Genomic DNA, 22,713 nt, shown 5'->3' with positions numbered 1-22,713 from the left:
TGTAACCCTGCGCACCTCAGCCTCAGACGTGTGTCTGCCAGTGTGGACAGGGGCACTGGTGTGGAACATGGGGTTTGGAGAGCAGACCCGACAAGAGGAGGACTGCTGTTGGCTGCCCGGAGACAGCCTGAGGGGATAGGAGTGAGGAGCTCCACAACCAGGAATGCTGCTGGAAGAAGCCCAGAATGCTGTAGAAGTGAAGCGCCACTGTTGAGTGAGGCATGAAGGGCAGAGCCGCCGTCACAGCCTCATCCCAGTCGGCTGCTGCCTCCCCCGCTCCTGCCTGGGTGAGCACACGCACCCCAGCCAGTTGCCACCTCTCCCCCCTCCCTCCAAAGCGCCAGTGCATCTCAGTCGCTGCCTCTGCCCCCTCTCACTTAGGTGGGGAGCAGATGCCTGTGGGTGGCCCACGCACAGAGGTGAGGCTGAAACCCAAGCGGAACCCCAGGGACTATGCAAGGAAGGAAGAAGGTCTGAAATCTCTCCCTGGTGCTGCACGAACCACAGATTAAATAGCTGTGACCATCTTCATAAACTCAGCACCTGCGGAACAGCTGAATGGACAAGTGCCCCCACAACTGAGACAGATCTGGTTGTAGCAGCTGTGGAACTTGTCAGCACTACAGTCAGGAGTGGACCAAGTCAGTCTGAGCTGCCCCTGTAGTGCCTGCAGTGGGTCCAGATCCAGGATTCCTGCAATCCTGAGACCTGATTTGAGTGGATTTATGCTGGCGGCCCAGTGAAGACAAAGCCTGATAAGACACCAGGGCCAACTGCTGGCATACACACTGTTACAGTGGGGCTGAGAGCAGTGCCAGCAACACAGTAACGGAGCTCACACAGCAGGTGAAAAACGACACAAGAAAGCATACCCACAGATGAATAGCGCCGGAGGAGGAATTCTCAGTGTCTTCTCTCCCCGTGGGAGTGCCCCAGACCTGCACCACAGATGAGAAGCACAGCAAGAATAAGATCTGGGGCCTCTACTACAGCAGCTCGGGAGCAGACCCTGCCTCTGACAGAGCAGTGACAACTACAGAGCGAAGGGGAGCCCCCACAAGCTCAATATCCAGGGAAGGCTCTGGTCACCACACCAGCCAAACCCCCATATCAAGAGGATAATGGCCAGCATACGCTGAGGAAAGAGGTGGCAAACATTCATACTAAAAACAGCCCTCTCACCAAGCAATAAACACACACATTTAAAATAGCCCTCTAAGGCTGTCTGAGGGTCTGGAATTGGGTGGAAGAACTGCCAACATTTAGTCTTGAAGGCCAGCAGGGCTTAGGTAAAAGCTCCACAGGGCTGGGGGAAACAGAGACTCCACTCTCGGAGGGCACACACAAGATTTTACATTCACTGGGACCTAGCAGAAAGCAGTACCTCCATAGGAACCTGGGTTTACCTACCCAGGGGTCTTGGAGGATCTCTTAGAGAGACAGAGATTGACCATAGCTCACTGTGGAGACAAAGACATTGTTAGCGGAGGCATCGGGGAGTATTAATTTGTGTGAGCTCTCTCAGGGGGGTCCCCATTTGGAACCACTCAACAACCTGCAGGTTCCAGTATTGGAACGCCTCCAGTCAAGCAACCAGCAAGACAGGAACACAGCCCTACCCATCAGCAGACAGGCTGCCTAAAGTCATCCTGAGCTTACCCCATCCCCAACACATTCCCTGACACAGCCCTGCCCACTAGAAGGACAAGACCCAACTCCACCCACCACAGGGCACCAGTCCCTTCCATGAGGAAGCCTGCACAAGCCCCTGGATGCACCTCACCCACCAGGGGACATACACCAGAAGCAAGAGGCACTACGATCCTGCAGCCTGTGGAAAGGAGACCATAAACACAGTAAGTTAGACAAAACGAGTCAACAGAGAAATATGTGTTACAGACAAAGGAACAAGATAAAAACCTACAGGAACAACTAAATAAAGAGGAGATAGACAATCTACCTGAAAAAGCATCAAAATAATAATAATAAAGATCCAAAATCTTGGAAAAAGAATGGAGACACAGGCCAACAAGGTACAAGAAATGTTTAACAAAAAGAAGATTTAAAGAACAAACAGAGATAAACAACACAATAACTGAAATGTGAAATACACTAGAAGGAATCAATAGTAGAATAACTGAGGCATAAGAGCAAAGAAGGGAGCTGGAAGACAGAGTGGTGGAGATCACTGCTGCAGAAAAGAATAAAGAAAAAGAATGAATAGAAATGAGGACAGTCTCAGAGACCTCTGGGACAACGTTAAACACACCAACATCTGCATTATAGGGGTCCCAGGAGACAAAGGGCCTAGGGAAATATTTGAAGAGATCATAACATGGGAAAGGAAATAGTCACATCCAGGAAGCTCTGAGAGTCCCACACAGTATAAACCCAAGGGGAAACATGCCAAGACACATACTGATCAAATTAACAAAAATTAAATACAAAGAAAAAAATATTAAAACTAGTAGATAACATACAAGGTAATACCTATACGGTTATAAGCTGATTTTTCAGCAGAACCTCTGTAGGCCAGAAGAGAGTGGCATGCTTTATTTGACAGCAAAAGAGACAGATGTATAGAACAGTCATTTGGACTCTGTGGGAGAGGGAGAGAGTGGGATGATTTGGGAGAATGGCATTGAAACATGTATAATATCATATAAAAAACGAATCGCCAGTCTAGGTTCAATGCAGGATACAAGATGCTTGGAGATGGTGCACTGGGATGACCCAGAGAGATGGTATAGGGAGGAAAGTGGGAGGGGGGTTCAGGATTGGGAACACATGTACACCCGTGGTGGATTCATGTTGATATATGGCAGAACCAATACAGTATTGTAAAGTAAAATTTAAAAATAATAAAGTGATGAGAGGGGAAAACGTACAACCTAGAATACTCTACCCAGCAAGGCATTCATTTAGATTGTACAGAGAAATCAAAAGCTTTACAGACAAGCAAAATCTAAGAGAATTCATAACCACCAAACAGCTTTACAACAAATGCTAAAGAAACTTCTCTAGGCAGGGTAAAAAGAAAACAAAAAGAGACCACAGCTATAATAGAAACAAGAAAATTAAAAATGGGAAAGCTCATTTGCCTGGTAAAGGCAAACATACAGTAAATGTGGGAAATCATCCACACACAAATATGATATGGTACATATAGATAATGGAATATTACTGAGCCATAAGAAAAGAAGAATAATGCCATTTGCATCAACATGGACCTGGAGATTGTCATACTGAGTGAAGTAAGTCAGAGAGAGAAAGACACATATCATATGATACTACGTATATGTGGAATCCTTAAAAAATGACACAGATGCACTTATTTACAAAACAGAAATAAAGTCACAGATATAGAAAACAAACTTATGTTTTACTAGGGGGGAAAGCAGAAGCAGAGGGGAGGGATAAATTGGGAGATTGGGATTGACATATACACACTGCTATGTATAAAATGGATAACTAATAAGGACCTACTGTGTAGCACAGGGAACTGTTCTTAGTCCTCCATAATGACCTATTAGAAAAGAATCTAAAAGAGTAGAGTTATGAATATGTAACAACTGATGCACGTTGCTGTTTGGCAGAAACTAACACAGCATTATAAGTCAACTATACTCCAATAAAATTTTTTAAAACATTTTTTTAAAAATGAAACAGTAGCCAGAGCTTTTCCTATAAAAAGCATCTATCAAAAAAGAAGTAAGATGAGATGATCTGCAAGGTCTTTCCGGCTTTATCATCAGAATTTGATACATGAAAAAGCTCAGTTACATTTTCAATAAATTAAAAGTTGGAAATTTTTGTTCGAAATGTTCTTTAAAAGAGGAGAAAATTATTAAATAAGTAATAATAAAACAAATAAAAACAAAAGATTTTTTCTTTCCATGCCATGTTATTACTTAGCACTCCAAAAGTAAAGCGTAATTACCAACTAAACCTTGCTTATTAGAAACAGAAACCAAATTAGCCCCAGAATGGTTAGTTGAGCATCTTACTTGTTTTAGCCCAATGTTGAGTTCTTTAAAAGAAGCATTCACAATTTATGCCTACCTTGAAAGTTTTTGGGGGGTAGAATCAATTTAATTTGGAGGGCTTAAAGGTACAAATTTTCTATTTTCTATTTTGTCAAGGAGAGGAAAGAACTTTTCTTAAGGCAGTGAAAAGGAGCAAAATAAAGCAATCTACTTTCTTGGGCGTTTTTACCCTAAACGCAAATCATCAGGACTTTAATAATCAGGTTTACCAACCAAATCTCTAATTAGTCTGTTATTGCACAAATCCACTTATTTAAACTCAAGATATTGTGGACCACTGGTGTTTACAAAACCAAAACAACCCACCGAGCTTTCCATCTGCCATTGTTGCATTTCAGCTTACTTCTAAAGCTTGGGGATTCCTGTAATCTCTCATATATTATTCATGATAGACTCTTGCATTTTCTTTTATTGAATGCCCGAATTAGTTCCTTTATTGTACATGCAGGGACAGTGGCAGAAGTTCGAAAAGATGCATCTACGTCTCCTATGACAACAGGGAGCCAGAAGGAGCTTGTAACCCCAGCTACATCATCATCCCAACATGACAGCTCTCGGTGAGTTTCAGGGATTCTTTGCTTTGCCATTCTCCAGGTGAGAACTTTTGCTGAGTTATTTAATAAAAAGTGAAAAATCTTAACAATTCTTAATGTCTCCAACTCAAGAGAGAGGCCCTTATTTGGAATCATCTAGATACGACCAGGTAGAACCCCTGGAACCCTTTCCTTTATCCATGTGTGTCCTTAATTGGTAATGGTAATTGACAGGGTTTCCATAGAAACACAAAGCTAATCCTACCTTTCATCAGAAAATGTTTAGGAGCAGGTCCTACCCAATTTATCCTGAAATGGTTATACACTTGGACTATAAACTTAACTTACTGAATCAATTGATACTGAAAACCATAGTGGGTTTTGTACTACAGTTAAATGACTGTCAATATTTACTTATACCAGAGACATTTGAGGAGCTAATACTTTGATTGGCCTTTTCTACAGTCAAGAAAAGAAATATGTTATTAAAATTTCTCATGTCTAATAAGCCAACTCCTATATTATACATTTAAGGCTGAATATATAAACATTAACACCAAAAGGGCATGTTTGTGTTTCCTTGGGGATATGATTTTTTAAGCACTTAAAATCCTAGCATCTTATCCAATAAATATAGATTTTAAGACTTAATTTTAAAGAACTTTTGGGAAATGACTCAGCACAGAGGATAATAGTAATGGAGGAGTTAAGGTAAAGAAGAAAGGCAATCTGGGTTTTTAAGTGAATTTTCCTATCTTCGATGCAAAGATCTTGGATCAGATCTTTAACACTACTCTAATGTGTTTTTGATAATTGCACTTCAATTTCGTGAGAGGCATAAAAAAGAAGAATAAAATGTTTCCCCAGTAAGCGTTTTATAGAACATCCTCAGCACACATTTTCTGAAATGACCATATCAACTTTGTGGAGTTTTATAAGCCCAGGTTAAAATCACAGTGAAGACTCATATCTACAGACGTTAAAAAAAGGATTCTTTCTCTGTTACTTCTTAATACTGCACATCAGCTAAATACAGATTCTCAGAAGCTTCTTAAATAATGAGCATTTGTCTAAATAAAACAATCTGCCGCAGCCCAGATTTTATCCTTAGAAGTGCATGATGGCATATTATAGGTCTGCAATACAAAGTGCAGAGTTGAAAAAAAAAGATTCAGTACTATGAAAATCAGTTACCAAGAAAGCACAGTGGTTGCTTTCCAGATTTCAGAATCAAGATTATTTGAATTCTTTTTATTTCAAAGTGTAGAAAAGGAATTTTTATGGAGTACTTTTACATATAAGCTTTTAATGCAATAGGAAAGCCTGTTATTCTTCATTCCAAGAAACCTTTGACAGTACTGAGAAGAACAAGAATAAAAGCCCTTTCCCTGTCTACCCAAAATTCCAAGAATTGTCAAGACCTGCAGAAAAGGATGGGGATGGAACAGGGGCTGTGGGGGACAGTTTTTCCTTTGTTCTCTGGAAAGTGCTAACACCTAGGAGAGTCCCATATGGGTCCATGTGCAGGTGATAAAACCCAGCATGGCAAAGTCATCTTTCTCATTCGCAGCGTAGGTTGTTAATTGTTCTCTCTGCTGCCTGTCAGTATAATGTGAAATTTTCATTCCCCATTCAAGATGGGAAAAGTTGTGGCTGAAAATGTTAACATTTGCATTTTTATTTGTTGATTTATTTAAAGGACAGCCTCTCCTACAGCAATCCATCACTTGGTGACACCCCGAATATGAATAATGTATTGTAGACTTGCGGTTACAATGTGTAATAAGTGCTAGAGACAGTAAGGGAATGTTAACTATGTTGCAAATGTAATATTTATTGACGCGTAAAGTTTATTGCTTTCGAGGTTCAATAATGCTGACCATAGGACATTAATATCACTTATCCTGATTTTAGCAGGGCACCTTTGTGTGTGAAAATATTCATCTATCTCATGCTAACAAAATAAATATGTAATTTACAGCACAAGCAAAGAGGGCTTTATAGTTTTCTGTGCTGATAGTGGCAATGCCTCTGTCTTTCTATTTTACGTCTGGCCTCCAACACTGATCACACACTCCTTAGGTGTCCAAGAAAGTAGGCACAGTGGGCATCTTGGCACAAGAAGGTGGCACCACTGAACTAAACAGTACCATGCATTTCTGCTGGACCAGAACAGGTAACACCCCTAGACCATTACACCTGAAGAGAGGACTGGAGGGACTTTTCTCCCTGTCATTCCCGATACCAGTGGGTAGCTGCACCTTTGCTCACAAAGCTGAATAAATACTTTTCCTGACACAATTCTGAGTCAGACTTTACCCAGTTCAGCTTGATCTTCTGGTCTCCAGTATGGAGCCAGAGCTGGGCAAGTTACCAGTGAATTTGTTATGAGCAGAAATGTTGCTGATAATTAACCCTTTTGGGCCTTCTAGAATTAGTTGTGTCCGTTGCCAGCATAAAGATTATATAAGAAATATCTGAGATCCAGAGCAGAAGAAGTAATGTTAATTAGCAACCATCAGCTGTAATTGTCATCCCCATTAAGATGCAGAATTATGTATTTCTTCGTTATAAATAACCTTTCTAATTGTACTTGATGTATGCCAATTTAATCAAAAAGCATACTTGCAACAGGCAGATATTTGCATTAATGTAGCTTTGAATCTTCAAATCTTTTATTTTAGATTTGAGGAGAAAAGTCTATTACATGCTGTATATTTTTTAAATGTTGGTATCTTTTTCTAGTCAGATATGTATATCTGGAACATTTTATATTAAAATGACAGTATGTTGTGAAGCTGTCCATTGAAACAGAAGTCTTGTCACTTTTTAAAGTATTGGTGGAGTTTCCCTCGGTCTTATGACAACTCAGTGATGATTGTTCTAAACTGATAAACAAAGACAAACACCAGGCCTGCAGCAGCAGTGTTAGTCACTCAGTCCCTGAAGTAAAGGGTTACTAAGGCCCCTCCTTGCTGTTCTTCCCTGACTCAGAAGAGCTAAGGCCAATACTCTTGAACTGTTTTTTTCTCCCCACTCTGAGATATGAAGAGAGAAAGTCAGATCTCACCAAATCATGGCCAACTAGTGAATTTTTGGAACTGGAGCTGTGGCTAGCATTATTTCTAGGACATACTGTTCACCCCAGGAATCTAGGGTTTTTTTTTTTTTTTTTTTCAGAAAGATTAGTTTATATAACAAGAGCAAGTTGAAGTTTTCTATTTTACTTTGTTTGGTTTGTTTTTTGATGTATGTCATGGGAGATGATTTTGTAGAGCTTGTTTCTTGTTGAGGGAGGTTGGGAAATATTTGTGTATGTGCTTTAAAGGACTTAATAGCTTATTGAGGAAACTTTAAAAAAAAATAATAAGCTGAATTTGTTTGTTTGTTTTTTGAGGCCTTGGCCCTTTGCTGTCAAACCATATGCTTAATATGTTCCAAAAAATTTGCTGTAAGTTTCCACCTTGCCAAGCTTTTTATAGAGTAATTGCCAGGACACAGTCGTGCTCACAGGCTTCTGTTCACTCGCAGCTGACTTGAAAGTCAATTGTGGAGCATCCACTGAAGTTGAGATTGAAGGACCCAGGCGTTGCTTCTTAGCTGTTTGGATGACTTTTACTTCTTTTTTTCTTTTTTCTGATCCCAAATTTCAGTGTTTTTTCATTCATTCACACTGTGTGAAGCTTGGATTTCGTTCTGAGGTATTTTATGGGCAGTAAGCCCGTAAAACTCTGATTTAGAGTAAGAATCTGACAGACTTGTTTTAAGGGTCAGAATTTGTTTTTATAACTTGATAGGAATTTACTCTAAGAGAAGGGAAAGGATTGTGTTTCCATCACACGTAATAGCCAGATTGCAACACTTTCTTGCACTTGTGCCCAGAATCCTATCAAAAATTCTTTTCTTTTTTTAAAATCAGAACTTTTCCTCACCTAGACATTCACACAAATATTTTTAGTACCTAACCAGATCCCCTCATGTGCCTAGCACATAACAATGTGTTATTCTCCCAAGATGGAGAAAGAAGAACTAAACTAAAATCCATAACCTCAAACTAGAGCCTTGTAGGCGCTACTTGGCTTTATGTGGTCTGTTTGAACAGTAGACCTCACTGCCTCTATACAGTAGAGCTTATGAGTGGTGACTGTATGTGACGATATTGGCTTCTATGCATTGAATGCCTGTTGTGTGTCAGGTATTGTGTTGGGCATGTTCAGATATGTCCTTTCACAATATATGTTCATACAGATTACGTGTCATTGTAAAGCTCTTTTTAATGACTGTTAAAACTCATTTTCAAAGTATTGAATTTCTGTTAGAATTTTCAAAGTGATTTCCAAAAATGTGAACTTCTAGGCCAAGAACTGTTATTTTAACTTTGTCTACCCTCAGAATAACAATTTCACAGTACACATAAAGTGCCATTCAGTATAACATTTCCATTTTGTGTGTATTGTAAATAACAAAATAAAAACAAAACTTAATAAACTCCAAGAAATAGCAATAGACAGGGAAGCCTGGCATGCTTCCATCCATGGGGTTGCAAAGAATCAGACACAACTTAGCAACTGAACAACAGTATGAAATATTGCACAAAATGATGACAAATAAAAGGTGATAATGTGAAAACTTTATAAAAGAATCGGTTGACTATGTAAAAGAAAATATGAAGTTATAAATAGACCTATCTTATATATCAGGAGATGAAAAGCTCAGCCATTCAAAAGGGTTTTTATTTAAGCCAAGTTGATAAATTGAAATTCCCTGCCAGCAGGTGCATCAATACCAAGAACAGTTGCATGCATGGAAATTTTTGTGTGTTTGATGAAGAGATGTTGCTTTTAATTAAGCCATGATTTGGGGCTGTTACTGTAATTCCCACTGTTAAAAGCCATTAATATAATCATCCATTCCTCTTGTACACACTGCTTATACAGTGTGTAAATTAAGAAAACAGAAACAAATAGGCTAAATAGAAATAATAAAGACATAGTTTAATTCCAAGAAATGAATTCAGCTTGAGGAAACCTGTCAATACATTCTTAACATAGAAGGAACGCACGGTACAGAAAAAGTACACATCATAACAGCTGACGTTTACTAGCCACTTAGAGTTCTAGTCCTAGTCTCAGGAAATCTCTCTAAATTCTAGTGAAGGGATTATAAGAGCTATTTTACTGCTCATATGTTTCTATATTTTCCATATGTTTTATAACAACGTGTATTACTTAGGTAATTTTGAAAACAATATTTAAAAGAAAACAAAGAGCACACATTCATAGGAAGGGAACCCATTTCATTATTTTATACTCCATAGTGCCAAGTAGTTGCAAAAAACCTGTTATCCTTGGAACATATGACATAATTATGTTATTTCTTTGTTGAGCCAGCAATAGGTGAGGATTATGCTTCCTCGGTGGGTCTTCTCTAGGGGACTGAACTCTGAAAAATGCTGTGATTAGTGACATCTGTTCAGTATTTTCAGTTCCTGCCATCATTTCAGTTTTGGGCCTCATTTAGACTTGCTCATTTGGTCCAAGGTCATCAAATTCCCTTCACTTAAGTATTAAGAAACATTTGTTGAGTGTTACTTACTATCCTAGTCACTTAACTGCTTTTATAAAAATTATATATGTTGCCTAATGTAATCCTCACAATCATGAGAAAGTAAAGCCCAGAGAAGCAATTATAGAACATTTAAGAGCCTGGGGATAATGATTATAACACCCAGGTTAATAGGCCTAGGTTTCAATGCTAGTTTGTGTGGGTTGGAGCAAATCCCTTAGTTTCATCTATAAAATGGGGATAATAATATGTCCCTCATAGGCTTGTCATCATGGTTAAGCAAGATAGATTACATAAAGTACCGAGCACAGTCCTGGTACATGGCTAATCGGAGCTGTCATTGTAGAACTTCCCAGGACCACACAAGCAATAAGAAACAGAGCTCAGATTTGGACCTTGCTGTTACAATTCCAAACTCTATGTGAATTCCCTGACAAAAGGTTAGGAATAGGGTTAGGCTCATCTGAGAGTGGGCAGTACTGCTGCACTTTTTAATATTTCTTGCAAACATACCTGAGCCTGATTCCTCATGTGAAAATAAGAGTTTTTTAACTACCTTGCAAATTTGCTCAGAGGATTAGACATGACTGGATATGCAAAGCCTTAACTTGGGGCTGGGTGATAATATGCCCTCAGGGTTAGCTTCCTTTTCTGTGCTCTGGGCAACAAGATTTGGGGAGTAACTGGAACACAGTATATGTGAATGACACAGGCTCCCCTTGCAAAATGCCCTGAGTGGCAGAGCTGTACAGAAAAATGTGGCTTAGAAGCAAGCTGAATAACCCTGCATTCAAAGTTATTTATAATGGGTTTCTTTTCATAATTATCCCTTTGTGAAAATTCTGAAAGGGTTTAATTCCCTTTAGAGCAGTGGTTTGGAAATCTATGTGCACATTGGAGTCACTTAGGAATCTGTCAAAGTAGCAGTTTCTAGGCCTTACCTAGGTTAATTGAACCAGAATTGCCAGAAATGGGCACCAGTGATGTACAATTTTTATTTTGCCAGATGACTCCAACATACTTGGTCTAAAGACACACTCTGGAACTGCCCATCTTTGCACTGCCCAACCCCTGCACACTGGCATTCTCCCTTTCTCCTTTCGGCCCCTCGCCTGTCCCAGGGCCTCTCCCCTCAGTCAGCAGCTTTCTGTAGCCGTTGTCATCTTCTCCCCCAAGGTACTATCAGGATACATCGGTAGCCTGCAGTGAAAAAAAATTATTAATAAGCCCTTGAAGAACTCCATTCATCAATCTCAATTGTTGAAATTGGAGACTAATCACTGGGACATATTGTTGATGGCTTTCTTCTCTATGAAGTGTATGGACACATCATTCTATCCCTGAAGGAACTCTCAGCAAACAGGAGAAAGATGCCTGAGGAAATAATTCCTAGTGCTTTCTGCCACTTTTCTCCTCCTCTGCTTTATCCTTTTTTCACAGTACTTATCACCTTCCAATATACTGTGTAATTTACCGATATATTTTATCATCTGCCTCACCTGTGTCACATAGAATGTAAACTCACGAGGATGAAGACTTCTATTGTGTTCATTACTGCATCCCTATGCTGAGCAGGGCCTGGCCCATGGTAGACATTCAGTAAAATATTTATTGGATGAATGAAAGAATGAATTAGTAATCACAAAATGGATGTTTCCTTTTATTTATTCATTCAGCCACACCACGTGGCTCCTGGGATCTTAGTTCTCCAACCAGGGATTGAACCCAGGCCCGTGGCAGTGAAAGTGCCAGGTCTCTGGACCACCAGGGAATCCCCCAAAATGAATGTTTCCTTTTAAATTTATCAGTTCAAATATTTGTATAGACAACAATTTTCCTTCATTTCTTCTCTATATCTACAAAAGAATCATGTTTATACCCAGCTAATATTAATACATTTGTTGTGCTTCATTTATTTTCCAGAACTTCCTCACACTTTCATCTACTTGAAGATTTTCCCATTGTATAGAATTGGAAATGTTTAGGTTGTCAGGAGGTTTCCAAACTGGATGGCAGCAAGGTCTCAATTGTGACCAGTTTTAACATGTTCTTTGCATTGGGATTTGTTGTTTTCTTAACATCTCACAATTATCTTCGCTAAGTGAACGTAGAATGTATACCACTCCATTATCTTGTGTTCATCTGTATCATAGAGCTTCTTCTAAAGCTCTGCTTAGGCCTGTGGCTAGTTTTCTGTTTTGGTTTCCAGCTGTCTATCCTATTTCTAAACTATACTCTCCATTTAGAGATGAGATCAAAATGGAAACATGTACATTTGACTCTTGATTTCAGAGTAAGTTACACGTTTTGAAGATAAAGTAATGGAGAGATGAGTAGTTTTTCAAAAATAACTAAATAATTTATTTCAGAATAACATAGTTTAAACTTCTTTTCAAAATCTTTGGGTTTCCTGCTGGCCAGTAGTTTAGAAATGCTAAGGAGATAAACCAACTTGGCTCCACATCATTTAAAGCACAGGGACAAGCAACTCGTGGGTATTGCTGGCCTTGCCAGTTGACAGGAGGCCAGGTGTAATTTACGTTTCCTGAGATAATGCTCCGTGAACATGTATTTACTGAAGTTTTTTTCTTTTTTGAGGTTTAAATGAAATTGTATCTGGAAAACATTAGATTTTACTTTAGGAAGGATACTCGGAGTAAAACAGAAAAAAGTTAGGATCCTTGAAGTCCAAATTAAGGTCATTAGTCATGCTGAAAAAGGTGACTGGGTATTAGTATAGACTACATACTTTGCCTTAGGACAAGAATGGTCAGGATTGTGTGTGATAGTGCCAAGTATGCCACTGAGTAAAATCAAAGACACTATCAACAACAAGACTTGCGATGAAGAAGACGAAGAATAATGTAGCAGTTAATAATCATTGACTAATGCATTTTCAGCTCAGTTGTACATTTTTGCACAGTTTATGTGTTCAAATATATACATTGTTATATTGAATGGGTGAGTGAAGTCGCTCAGTTGTGTCCAACTCTTTGCAACCCCGTGGACTGTAACCTACCAGGCTCCTCTGTCCATGGGATTCTCCAGGCAAGAATACTGGAGTGGGTTGCCATTTCCTTCTCCATATGTGTTATATATACTACTTTTAATATATTTAATACACTCATATTTTCCCATAAACTGTTTGCTTTTGATATTAATAAGCCCCTTTCCCAAAAAAGATGTTGCAGTCCTTTTTTTCACATTCAACCTACGTTCTCTTCATTTCTTATGGAGAAATTCATTTTAGCATTTTGCATTATCTACAAATTTTTGTGAGTCTAACCACAAAACTTGAGACAGGTACATGGAAATTTCTTGTAAATAATAAAGAGAAACACATGGATATTGTTATTTTCATTAGCATTAGTACACCTTTTATGGGACCATGTATGGGCCACTTGGTGTACAAATCCTAATATTACTCATGAAAGAAAGAGTCCAAGTTGGTCTTGAAGCTCAAGAGTAATTGGCCAGTGCATTACATATTTACTTACCAAGATTTTCATTGATTTTCTTTCTGTTGTGGGTGCCTACTGAAATAAGACTGTTACTAAGATTCAAAGCTCATCATCTCATTGCTTTGTACTCACCCCTAAATGGCTGCAAAATGATCAACTTGTCTGGAAGGGTAAGCGTCTTGGCCAGCAAGGGGAACATGATTGATAGTACACACGAGAGGGTGTTTCTTCCTTTGGGAAAGCTGGGAAATTCTGAAGTGGATTGTGACTTGTATTAGTATAGGGACCCTGCTTCAAGCTTTCCCTGTCATAGGACATGGGCTACTTGAAAACCAGAGCCAATCATTAGAGTCAAGACGGCTCCATTCCAGACCGGGACAATGAGCAGAAAGTAGACAGATCGTGTATGTAATTGCATGTCATATAAAAGTCCTGCCTGCAGTTGTGCTTCTTGGAGAATTCATCCTTTCCACATTTTGACAATTTAAAAATCACCTGGATTAATGTTCATATTAAATAATAATAATAAATAAGGGATATAAGAGAAAGTGGATGGGATTGTTAGCCATGGGATTGATTTTTAAATCTTATTTAGTAAATAAAGGGTGATGGAGGTTGTACCCTAGGGATTGTCTTCTTTCTGTGACTCTGAGTAACCCTGAAAAAGTGAAAGTCGCTCAGTCATGTCTGACTCTTTGTGACCCCATGGACTATACAGTCCATGGAATCCTTCAGGCCAGAATACTGGAGTGGGTAGCCAATCCCTTCTCCAGCCGATCCTCCCAAACCAGAGATCTACCCTAGGTCTCCCACATTGCAGGCAGATTCTTTATCAGAGACACAAGGGAAGCCCAGAGTAAACCTACTGAGGCATTTTAAGAGCCAGAACAAAAGCTAGAGCTGGTGCATCATGCCATTTCACAATGAGTAAAAGGATGTTAAGTTTATTTTCTTGCTGAGGGCTGTCTCTTCCCCTCACCCTGGAAGAAATGTGTACAACAGAAGTCGGCACAGTCATGTACTTGGCACATGGTATAACCTGATAAATGCTAGAAGTATCAGGCCTTGGGACACTTGTCCAACCAGGTGCAGCTTGGACCAATCACCACAAATGGCATTCTGTGTGGACTGTCACTCGGATGCCTCTACATGTTCTTCATTAGTGAATTGGTGCCCTCCTGCGTGGGGAGTTGGTTGGTGCAGTGTGTCCCAGCTCGGAGGAGACTTTTCTGTCAGAGCTTGTACTCATCCTGTCCAGTCCCATGTCTGCTGTCTTCACTATCTCAGCTCCTGACTGCGAAACAAGCTGCTCCTAAACTAGAAGTTCTCCATGGACCCGCCGATACACCTCAAAACCAACCCCTGTCTTTGGGCATTGGAAAGAAACAGAGTGATGGGGCAAGAGCCAGATTCTGGTAAGAGCTGAGGGGTTGCCTCATCTCAGGGGCAGATCCTAATTGTCACACAGGCCATTGGTTTACAAAAGGAACAAGCTAACTAGTGGCAGAACTAATTCTGGGGCTGGCCCTGGAGCCATGGCACCCTGAACAGCTGGAGAGTTAGAGGTCGGCGACATCGCTGGGACGCAATTGATGAGCCACCCTGAGCCAGGGCTGCAGTTTACCATCGCTCCTCATCCCTTGTGGCTCAGCTGGTAAAGAATCCACCTACAATGTTTGAGACATGGATTTGATCCCTGAATTGAGAAGATCCCCTGGAGAAGGGAAAGCCTAACCACTCCAGTATTCTGGCCTGAAGAATTCCATGGACTACAGTCCATGGGGTCGCACAAAGTTGGACATGACTGAGCAACTTTCACTTCACTCATCCAGGTGCAACTGGAGCTCAGTGGCTTTTCCAAACCTCTCCCTCCAGTCCACTGAAGCTTCACCAGCTTGTCTCAGTTCTTGTATCTGCCCCCTTTGAGTATAAACATTTTTGTCAGCAGCGAACTGTTTCTGTGGGTGTACAGCTATAGGTCACATGGCACTGACATTTATTCAAACCAGAAGGCTTCATGCTACGACTGGAGTACTACGTCATTACCTCAGCAGAGTCTTTTGTATCAGCGTGAGGATTTCAGTGTCACGCCCTGCAGACTTCATGGTCTTCCGTGCTCTCTTTGCCTCTGTAGTGGCATAAAGGGTAAATCCCTGTGTCCCGTTCATCTTAGATTGAAAAAAGTAAAGTTGATCCATTTGAGATCTCCAAACAAAGACAGATAAAAATCTATTGGCAAAAAGCTTTTATTAAAGAAAAAGAGAATTATTTTCAGCTAATATGGCTTTCCATATGGATGAATATGGTCTCAAGTCATGAAAGAGGAAAAAACTTCTGGGTTAACGTTGGCCTCTGGTCCTATTTCATTATTACAGATTATCTTGACTTTACTAATTGAAACACAAGGTATCCTCAAGTGTTTAGGTATCATAAAAATCAGGCTGGAGCCAAGATCTGTTTCTAACCAGTCACTGCTGGCAAAGAAATTAAAATTTCTCCTTCAAACAGCTGTTTATTTGAAAGAGAGAAGGAGACATTGTAGTAGAGAAAGCTGTTAGTATTAGGAAATGTCTGGAATAAGTTAATAGCAGCCAAGGTAGAAGCAAATCAGAACTTATTATTTAAATTGAATATTTCATTAAAATAGAATCTTTAAAATGAGATAAAAAACCTTACATCTGGAAGTTTGCATATCAGAGGCTTAAGATCAAAGATATCACAGAATTAGAGTCATAGCTTAATATCATATATTGTTTAACATTAACTACTAAGAGATATATTCATTTAACCTTTACAAAAAGTATGAAATACTGTGTGGCCTATAAATTTACCTTCTTGCCACCACCTTCAGCCTGTGGCCCCAGTAAGACTGAACTGCCAAATGAGCTCAATAGGCTATGATGCGGGCATCCAGCTCTCACTCCCTCATGATACCACCTGTCTTCCCCAGAGGGCTGTTGTGTAGGGGCAGGGAAAGCCATTTGAGAATCTGTTTGCTAATTAATTTTTAAAGGAACTGACACCAGTGATTGGCAGCAGTCACTTCAACATTTATGCTTAGTTGGGACAGTTGTAGTGATAATATATTTTTTTAAAGTGACATTTGAAACCACCTATAATCCTCCCACCCACTGTACACACCACTGTTAATATTTTAGTCTTTTGTGTATATCCTTCCAATCCTTTTTTTTCTTTTACATCTTATATACTTCTCTTTTTTTAAACTAACTTTTTCTAAATTGTGAAATATCTGGAAGTTTAAAAGCAAAACTCTTCTTTGTGTTAATCATCCCATGAGTAAATAAGAAACAGGTAAGTAAAAATTAGCAGTGCTAAATAAAATCACCTGGATAGACCTGTCAGCAGCGTTGATTGTTGGAATGAGAATGTACATGTTTCTCTCATAAGTTACCTTAGAGATGTTATGATAAGATTGTTTCCAATAAAATGTCTCTTCTTTTTTCTTCTTTATTGGATCGATACACAAATTTAATGCAAAGTATAAATCACTGCTATAAAATATATGCATATTCTAAACATGACTCTTAAATCTGTCCTTAGGATGAAAAAAATATGTATTAAAGTTAAATCATATGGTTAGAATAACTTTGTTTGTAAAGGAAAAAAGATTGATCAAGTGTAATCTTCCTGGTTAGGAGTACTGCAAGACAAGGTTTGCTGGAGTATACCACTCCTATCTGGGCTTCCCCGGTGGCACTAGTTGTAAAGAACCTGCCGATGCAGGAGACATGAGATGTGGGTTCGATCCCTGGATCAGGAAGATCCCCTGGAGGGGTGCATGGCAACACACTCTTGCCTGGAGAATCCCATGGACAGAGGAGCCTGACAGGCTGCAGTCCATAGGGTCACAAAGAGTCAGACATGACTGAAGTGACATAGCACACACACACCATTCCTATGTGCCCATTGCCATTCTGCTTTGACAGTTTTCAGAATTAGAGGCAGCTTTGACAAGCCATATTGCTTTACCTTGTGGCCATCTGGAGTTTGACCTAAGAAACTCAAACTAAACTCCAAGCCTCTCTTAAGACACCAAAATAAGGTTGGATTTGCACCTTAGCATACCCTATTTATTTATTCTTTTACCTCCCTCCTTCCATTTATTGTTAACTTTGACCCAAACAAGGGACATCAGGCTTAGTTACTGTGCTGGCCCCATGCCAGCTCTAATGAACAAGATCTTCCCCTTCCCACCAGTCTTCAGTCTTTCTTGCTGACACCTCTTGTATTTCAGTATCAAATTTATGGTACTTTTCCTTGCCATCCAGTTTTCTAAATTCTTTCAAACTGGGATAGATTGCTGATCTGTCTGAGTCTTGTTATCACCAGAGCCAGTGGCCTCCCCGGTCTTGGTGATGCTGTCAAAACTCCAGTTTCTTCCCCATTAATTTCTTCTTCTTCCGTTCCATGTGTTTACAACTGAAATATTTTCACCCTGTTTGGCCACCCTTGTTTTCTCCTCTATTGACTCCCCTTCTTTTCCTTTCTTTCTACTGAATCATTCTAATTTTTCTAGCATCAGTAAAGTCCACTGAAAGAAGTTAGAGAAGTAAATCAGATATCGTTTCTTGCACTGTTTCTTATCCACACCTGCCTCTCCAATAACACAGCATAGAGGGAGGAACGCTCGGTGCACTCTAATCGCATCTATTGTGGTGGTCTGGGTCTCTGCCTCCCCACCACTCCCCAGTAACAAAGCATTGGGGGAAGCACTCTAATCGCATCTATCATAGTGGTCTGGGTCTCTGCCTCCCCACCACTCCCCAGTGACGAAGCGTTGGGGGAAGCACTCTAATCACGCCTGTTGTGGTGGTCTGGGTCTCTGCCTCCCCACCACTCCCCGGTAACGAAGCGTTGGGGGAAGCACTCTAATCGCGTCTATTATAGTGGTCTGGGTCAGAGGCATTTCATTAGGAGGATTTCCTGGCTACTGTGATGTCAGGCAGACACGACTTGTATTCAAGCATATCAGCTGTTCCACCAGTGGCATTCCATTTAGTAGGCAAGTTGCCTTTTTCAGGGTACATGCTGTGTACTGTTGCTCTTACTCCAAAAGCTGGATGTTCCCCACCTCTGATTTTTATCCAAGCTGTCACAGACTATGACCAGTTGGGGGTCATACATTAACCAACAGGTGCTCTCTATGCAGCTGTGTCCAGAACTAGGGAAACAGTCTGAGTCCACAGTCTTGAAAAATCACTGAAGTGGTGACTTTTCTGGGAGCCACCTATACTTATCAACATAGTAGGTGAGCTCTTTAACTGTATGTCCCCCAGTTTCTGTTGTTTCACATCTTTGCCCTCCGCCAACCTGTATCACGTCCTTTGTGACCAGAGGATGGAAGGATATAATCTGTTAAGTTAAACTGAAAGAATCTGAGGACGCTTTCTTCAAAGAACTTTCATTCCAGCTTGCTTCCAATCAGTTCAAGTCTCCCAGCTTCAGCTATGGTGCTGAGAGCAAGCAGTACACCTTAATCTCCAGCTCATGCTGTCCCCGCTGACACTGAGTTTTGCCTAGACTAAGGGTAACAGCCTGTGACATACACACAGGGAAACTGTGTGTCGGGGTGGGGGTGGTTTGTTTTGTGTGGGGTTGTTCTCCTTTATAGGTATATATAAAGTTTATGAAGTCCATCTACCCATATTGCCTTTCTTTTTGAAAGTGTAGACATCCATAAAACAAAACATTACCATTTAGTCTTGTAATCTTAAATTCCAAACAATGTACTGATGACTTATTTATGCTATAAAATGTTTTTTCAATAATGTGCAGCATAAAATGGGATAAATGCATATCTATACGTGCCCTGAGCTTTTTAAAGTGCAGGCTAGTAAACAGGGCAGCCTGGCATCCTTTTGGCCTGGTGGAGTTCACAGGCAAGCATTTCTCCTTTCAGTTTTAGTTTCTGCATTGTGTTCCTCGGAAGTCAGCTGACTGCTCTTGCAGCTGGAACCCTGCAGGTAACACTCTTTAACTCCAAACTGTCTAACAGTGCTTTTCTCTCAAGATAACCAAGCTTAGGGTCTATAAATTTCACTTGTCATTCTGGTTTCCAAACATATTCAGTTACGCTTTAGTTCATAATTAGTTGGAAGCTACAATTTCCATAGAAAAGAGAACATTTTATATTAAATGACAATTATCCAGCTTCATGATTTCACAAAATGATTAAGATGCTAGAAAATAATTAAGATATTTTAAGTTTCCCAATACTGAAAAATAGAAGCATGGGGAGCTGTGTGTAGCTCTTGTTACAATGACAGGACGAAAAAAAATTCTTCTTAAATAATTTTATTTTTATCAGTTCAGTTCAGTCGCTCAGTCGTGTCCGACTCTTTGCGACCCATGAACTGCAGCATGCCAGGCCTCCCTGTCCATCACCAACTCCCGGAGTTCACTCAAACTCAAGTCCATTGAGTCAGTGATGCCATCCAGCCATCTCATCCTCTGTCGTCCCCTTCTCCTCCTGCCCCCAATCCCTCCCAGCATCAGAGTCTTTTCCAGTGAGTCAGCTCTTCGCATGAGGTGGCCAAAGTACTGGAGTGATGATGCTAAAGAGCACCATTCCTTCCAAAGAACACCCAGGAATGATCTCCTTTAATTTATTTTATTTTATTTTTATTTTTATTTTATTTTGCTTGGGGCTGGTGCATGGGGATGATCCGGAGTGATCTCCTTTAGAATGGACTGGTTGGATCTCCTTGCAGTCTGAGGGACTGTCAAGAGTCTCTTTATTTTTATAGTTGCATAAATTATCAGATTTGCCCAAAATTTCTTTCCATATCAAAATCTCCAAGATCCGCTACATTGCTTGCACGTGCGTGTGTATGTGTGCTAAGTCACTTCAGTCATGTCTGACTCTTTGCAAACCTATGGACCATAGCCCACCAGGCACCTCTGTCTGTGTGACTCTCCAGGCAAGGATACTGGAGTGGGTTGGCATGCCCTCCTCCAGGGCATCTTTCTGAGCCAGGGATCCAACCTGTGTCTCTTATGTCTCCTTTATTGGCGGGTGGGTTCTTTTCCACTAGCGCCACCTGGGAAGCCCACATTGCTTGCAAAGTTATAGTCTTTAGTGAAAACTACCAAAGAGCAAGAGCAAAAGGCCAAGAGTAGGCATTTCATAAATCTTACGTGGTGAGTTTTGTTGAAGAAGAGGATTGGGTAACTGTCAGAAGCTCTTTCTGTTAATAGTAATATCTTTGTGTGAAAACTTAACTCAGGACTGACAGCAAGGAGAGAAAATCATGCGGGTCCACAGTCCTTCATCCAAAATTCTTAGAGCCAAATGTATTTCAGAATTCACAAAATTTTAAGTTAAATGGTTTACATACTATATTGGATACAGTATAATGTATGATTATTCATACCAGGGAAGTCCAATGTAATAAACAATACGTATAAATTGCCTCATAAAGTTCAGGTCAGATTTTACAACAAAGTAAATTTGAGTTAGGTCAGATATTGCCACCAAAAAAGTTATGAAAAAACTTTCACTTTTTATTAATCTTAAGATTTTACAATTACAGATAAGGATTCCTTGCCAACATCATCACTGTTGAACATTTTATTTTATTTATTCCTAGTCCAGGAATCTCCATAAAAGACATTGTCTCTACTTTCCTCTAGAGTATTTCTTCATATTGTTCTCTGAGACAGAGACTATACAGATTTCAGGAGGAGCCAGTAAGGAATTTCAAATCCATTTGGGTTAAATATTCAGAGAAAGAGAACTAAATTAAATTGTTTTTACAATCACTGTCTTATTCAAGAAATAAAAATTAATAGGGCTATTTAGTGAAAAATAGGCTTTCTCACACCCCAGTTTCCCAGCAGCCAAGTGCCCTCAGTGGATGTAAACTCTCTCAGTTTCCTGTGTGTTTTTTCAGGGATAGATATACATGTATGGTCTTGAATGTGTGCACTGTAGAACTTAGCTTGTTTTTTTAAATCCATACAATGTCCCACTGTATGAATGTACCACAGTGAATTTAACCAGCCCATTAATGAGTGAATATTTGAGTTATTTTCAGTCTTTTATGATTGCAGAGTATAATGCTTCAATGAATTATCCTATATATGTCATTTATACATGTGTAAGGATATCTGTAAGATAAATCTCTAGAATGTAGTTGTGGGTCAGAGATAAATTCAGTATAAATTTTTATAGATAATGCCAAATGGCTTTAATAGAGGTTGTACAGCTTATATTCCCACTTGCCTTATTTGAAAGTGCCTATTATTATACTTCAAAGAGTATAATCATAAAGTTCTTTGCCAATCTAAGAGGTGAAAATGGTATCTTTTAGTTATAATTTACATTTTCCGTGTTATGAGTGAAGTTTCATACTGTAGTCATTTGTATTTTCTACAAACTATTGTTCTATTTTTTGTCTGTTTTTTCACCAGTATGTTAGTCTTTTTTCTTTACATGTTAAAGAAAATGTAGTCCTTTTTTAATATGTCACAAACATTTTCCCCAGCTTCTCTATCATCTTTTAACTTGGCTTCTATGACACTTTTTCCCATGCAGAAAACTCCCCCATGCAAATAAATTTTCAGGCCCCTTTCAATCGGTCCTGCCTTTGACTTGTCTTCAGTCATGTCACTCTGCCTTCATTCATGTAATAGTTTGTTATGATAGCTTAAATGGCACATTTATCCAGAGTTCTTTTCTGATCTTTCTAGCTAATCTCCCTTTCTCTGCCTATATCTTGCTTCCTAGCAACAATTCAAAATTAATAGTAATAGTAATTGTTGTTGTTGTTAACTTGCTCTGCCATGTCCGACTCTTTGCAACCACATGAACTGCAGCACACCAGGCTTCTCTGCCCTTCACTGTCTCCCTGAGTTTGCACAGACTCTTGTCTATTGAGTTGATGATGCTATCCAGCCATCTCATCCTCTGCTGCCCTCTTCTCCTTTTGCCCTCAGTCTTTCTCAGAATCAGGGTCTTTTCCAGTGAGTCAGCTCTTTGCATCAGGTGGCCAAAGTATTGGAGCTTCAGCTTCAGCATCAGTCCTTCAATGAATATTTAGGGTTGATTTCCTTTAGGATTGACTGGTTTGATCTCCTTACTGTCCA

The 22,713-nt window shown here is 39.8% G+C and overlaps 1 protein-coding gene across 8 annotated transcripts in view; it reads left to right on the top strand.

The window, feature by feature from the left end:
* The window catches only part of KIAA1328 (KIAA1328 ortholog), a 423,903-nt gene that overhangs the window by 358,580 nt on the left and 42,610 nt on the right, over nt 1–22,713 (top strand). For all 8 annotated transcript variants that reach the window (XM_069568685.1, XM_069568686.1, XM_069568687.1 and 5 more), the window contains one exon: nt 4,495–4,603. In XM_069568685.1, the coding sequence (XP_069424786.1) occupies nt 4,495–4,603 (109 nt within the window). The remainder of the gene's footprint in view (nt 1–4,494; nt 4,604–22,713) is intronic.

The sequence above is a fragment of the Ovis canadensis genome, chromosome 23, assembly GCF_042477335.2.
Source record: "Ovis canadensis isolate MfBH-ARS-UI-01 breed Bighorn chromosome 23, ARS-UI_OviCan_v2, whole genome shotgun sequence".
Taxonomy (NCBI): Eukaryota; Metazoa; Chordata; class Mammalia; order Artiodactyla; family Bovidae; genus Ovis; species Ovis canadensis.
The sequence above is the reverse complement of the archived record's forward strand: the minus strand, read 5'-3'. Positions and strand labels throughout refer to the sequence as shown.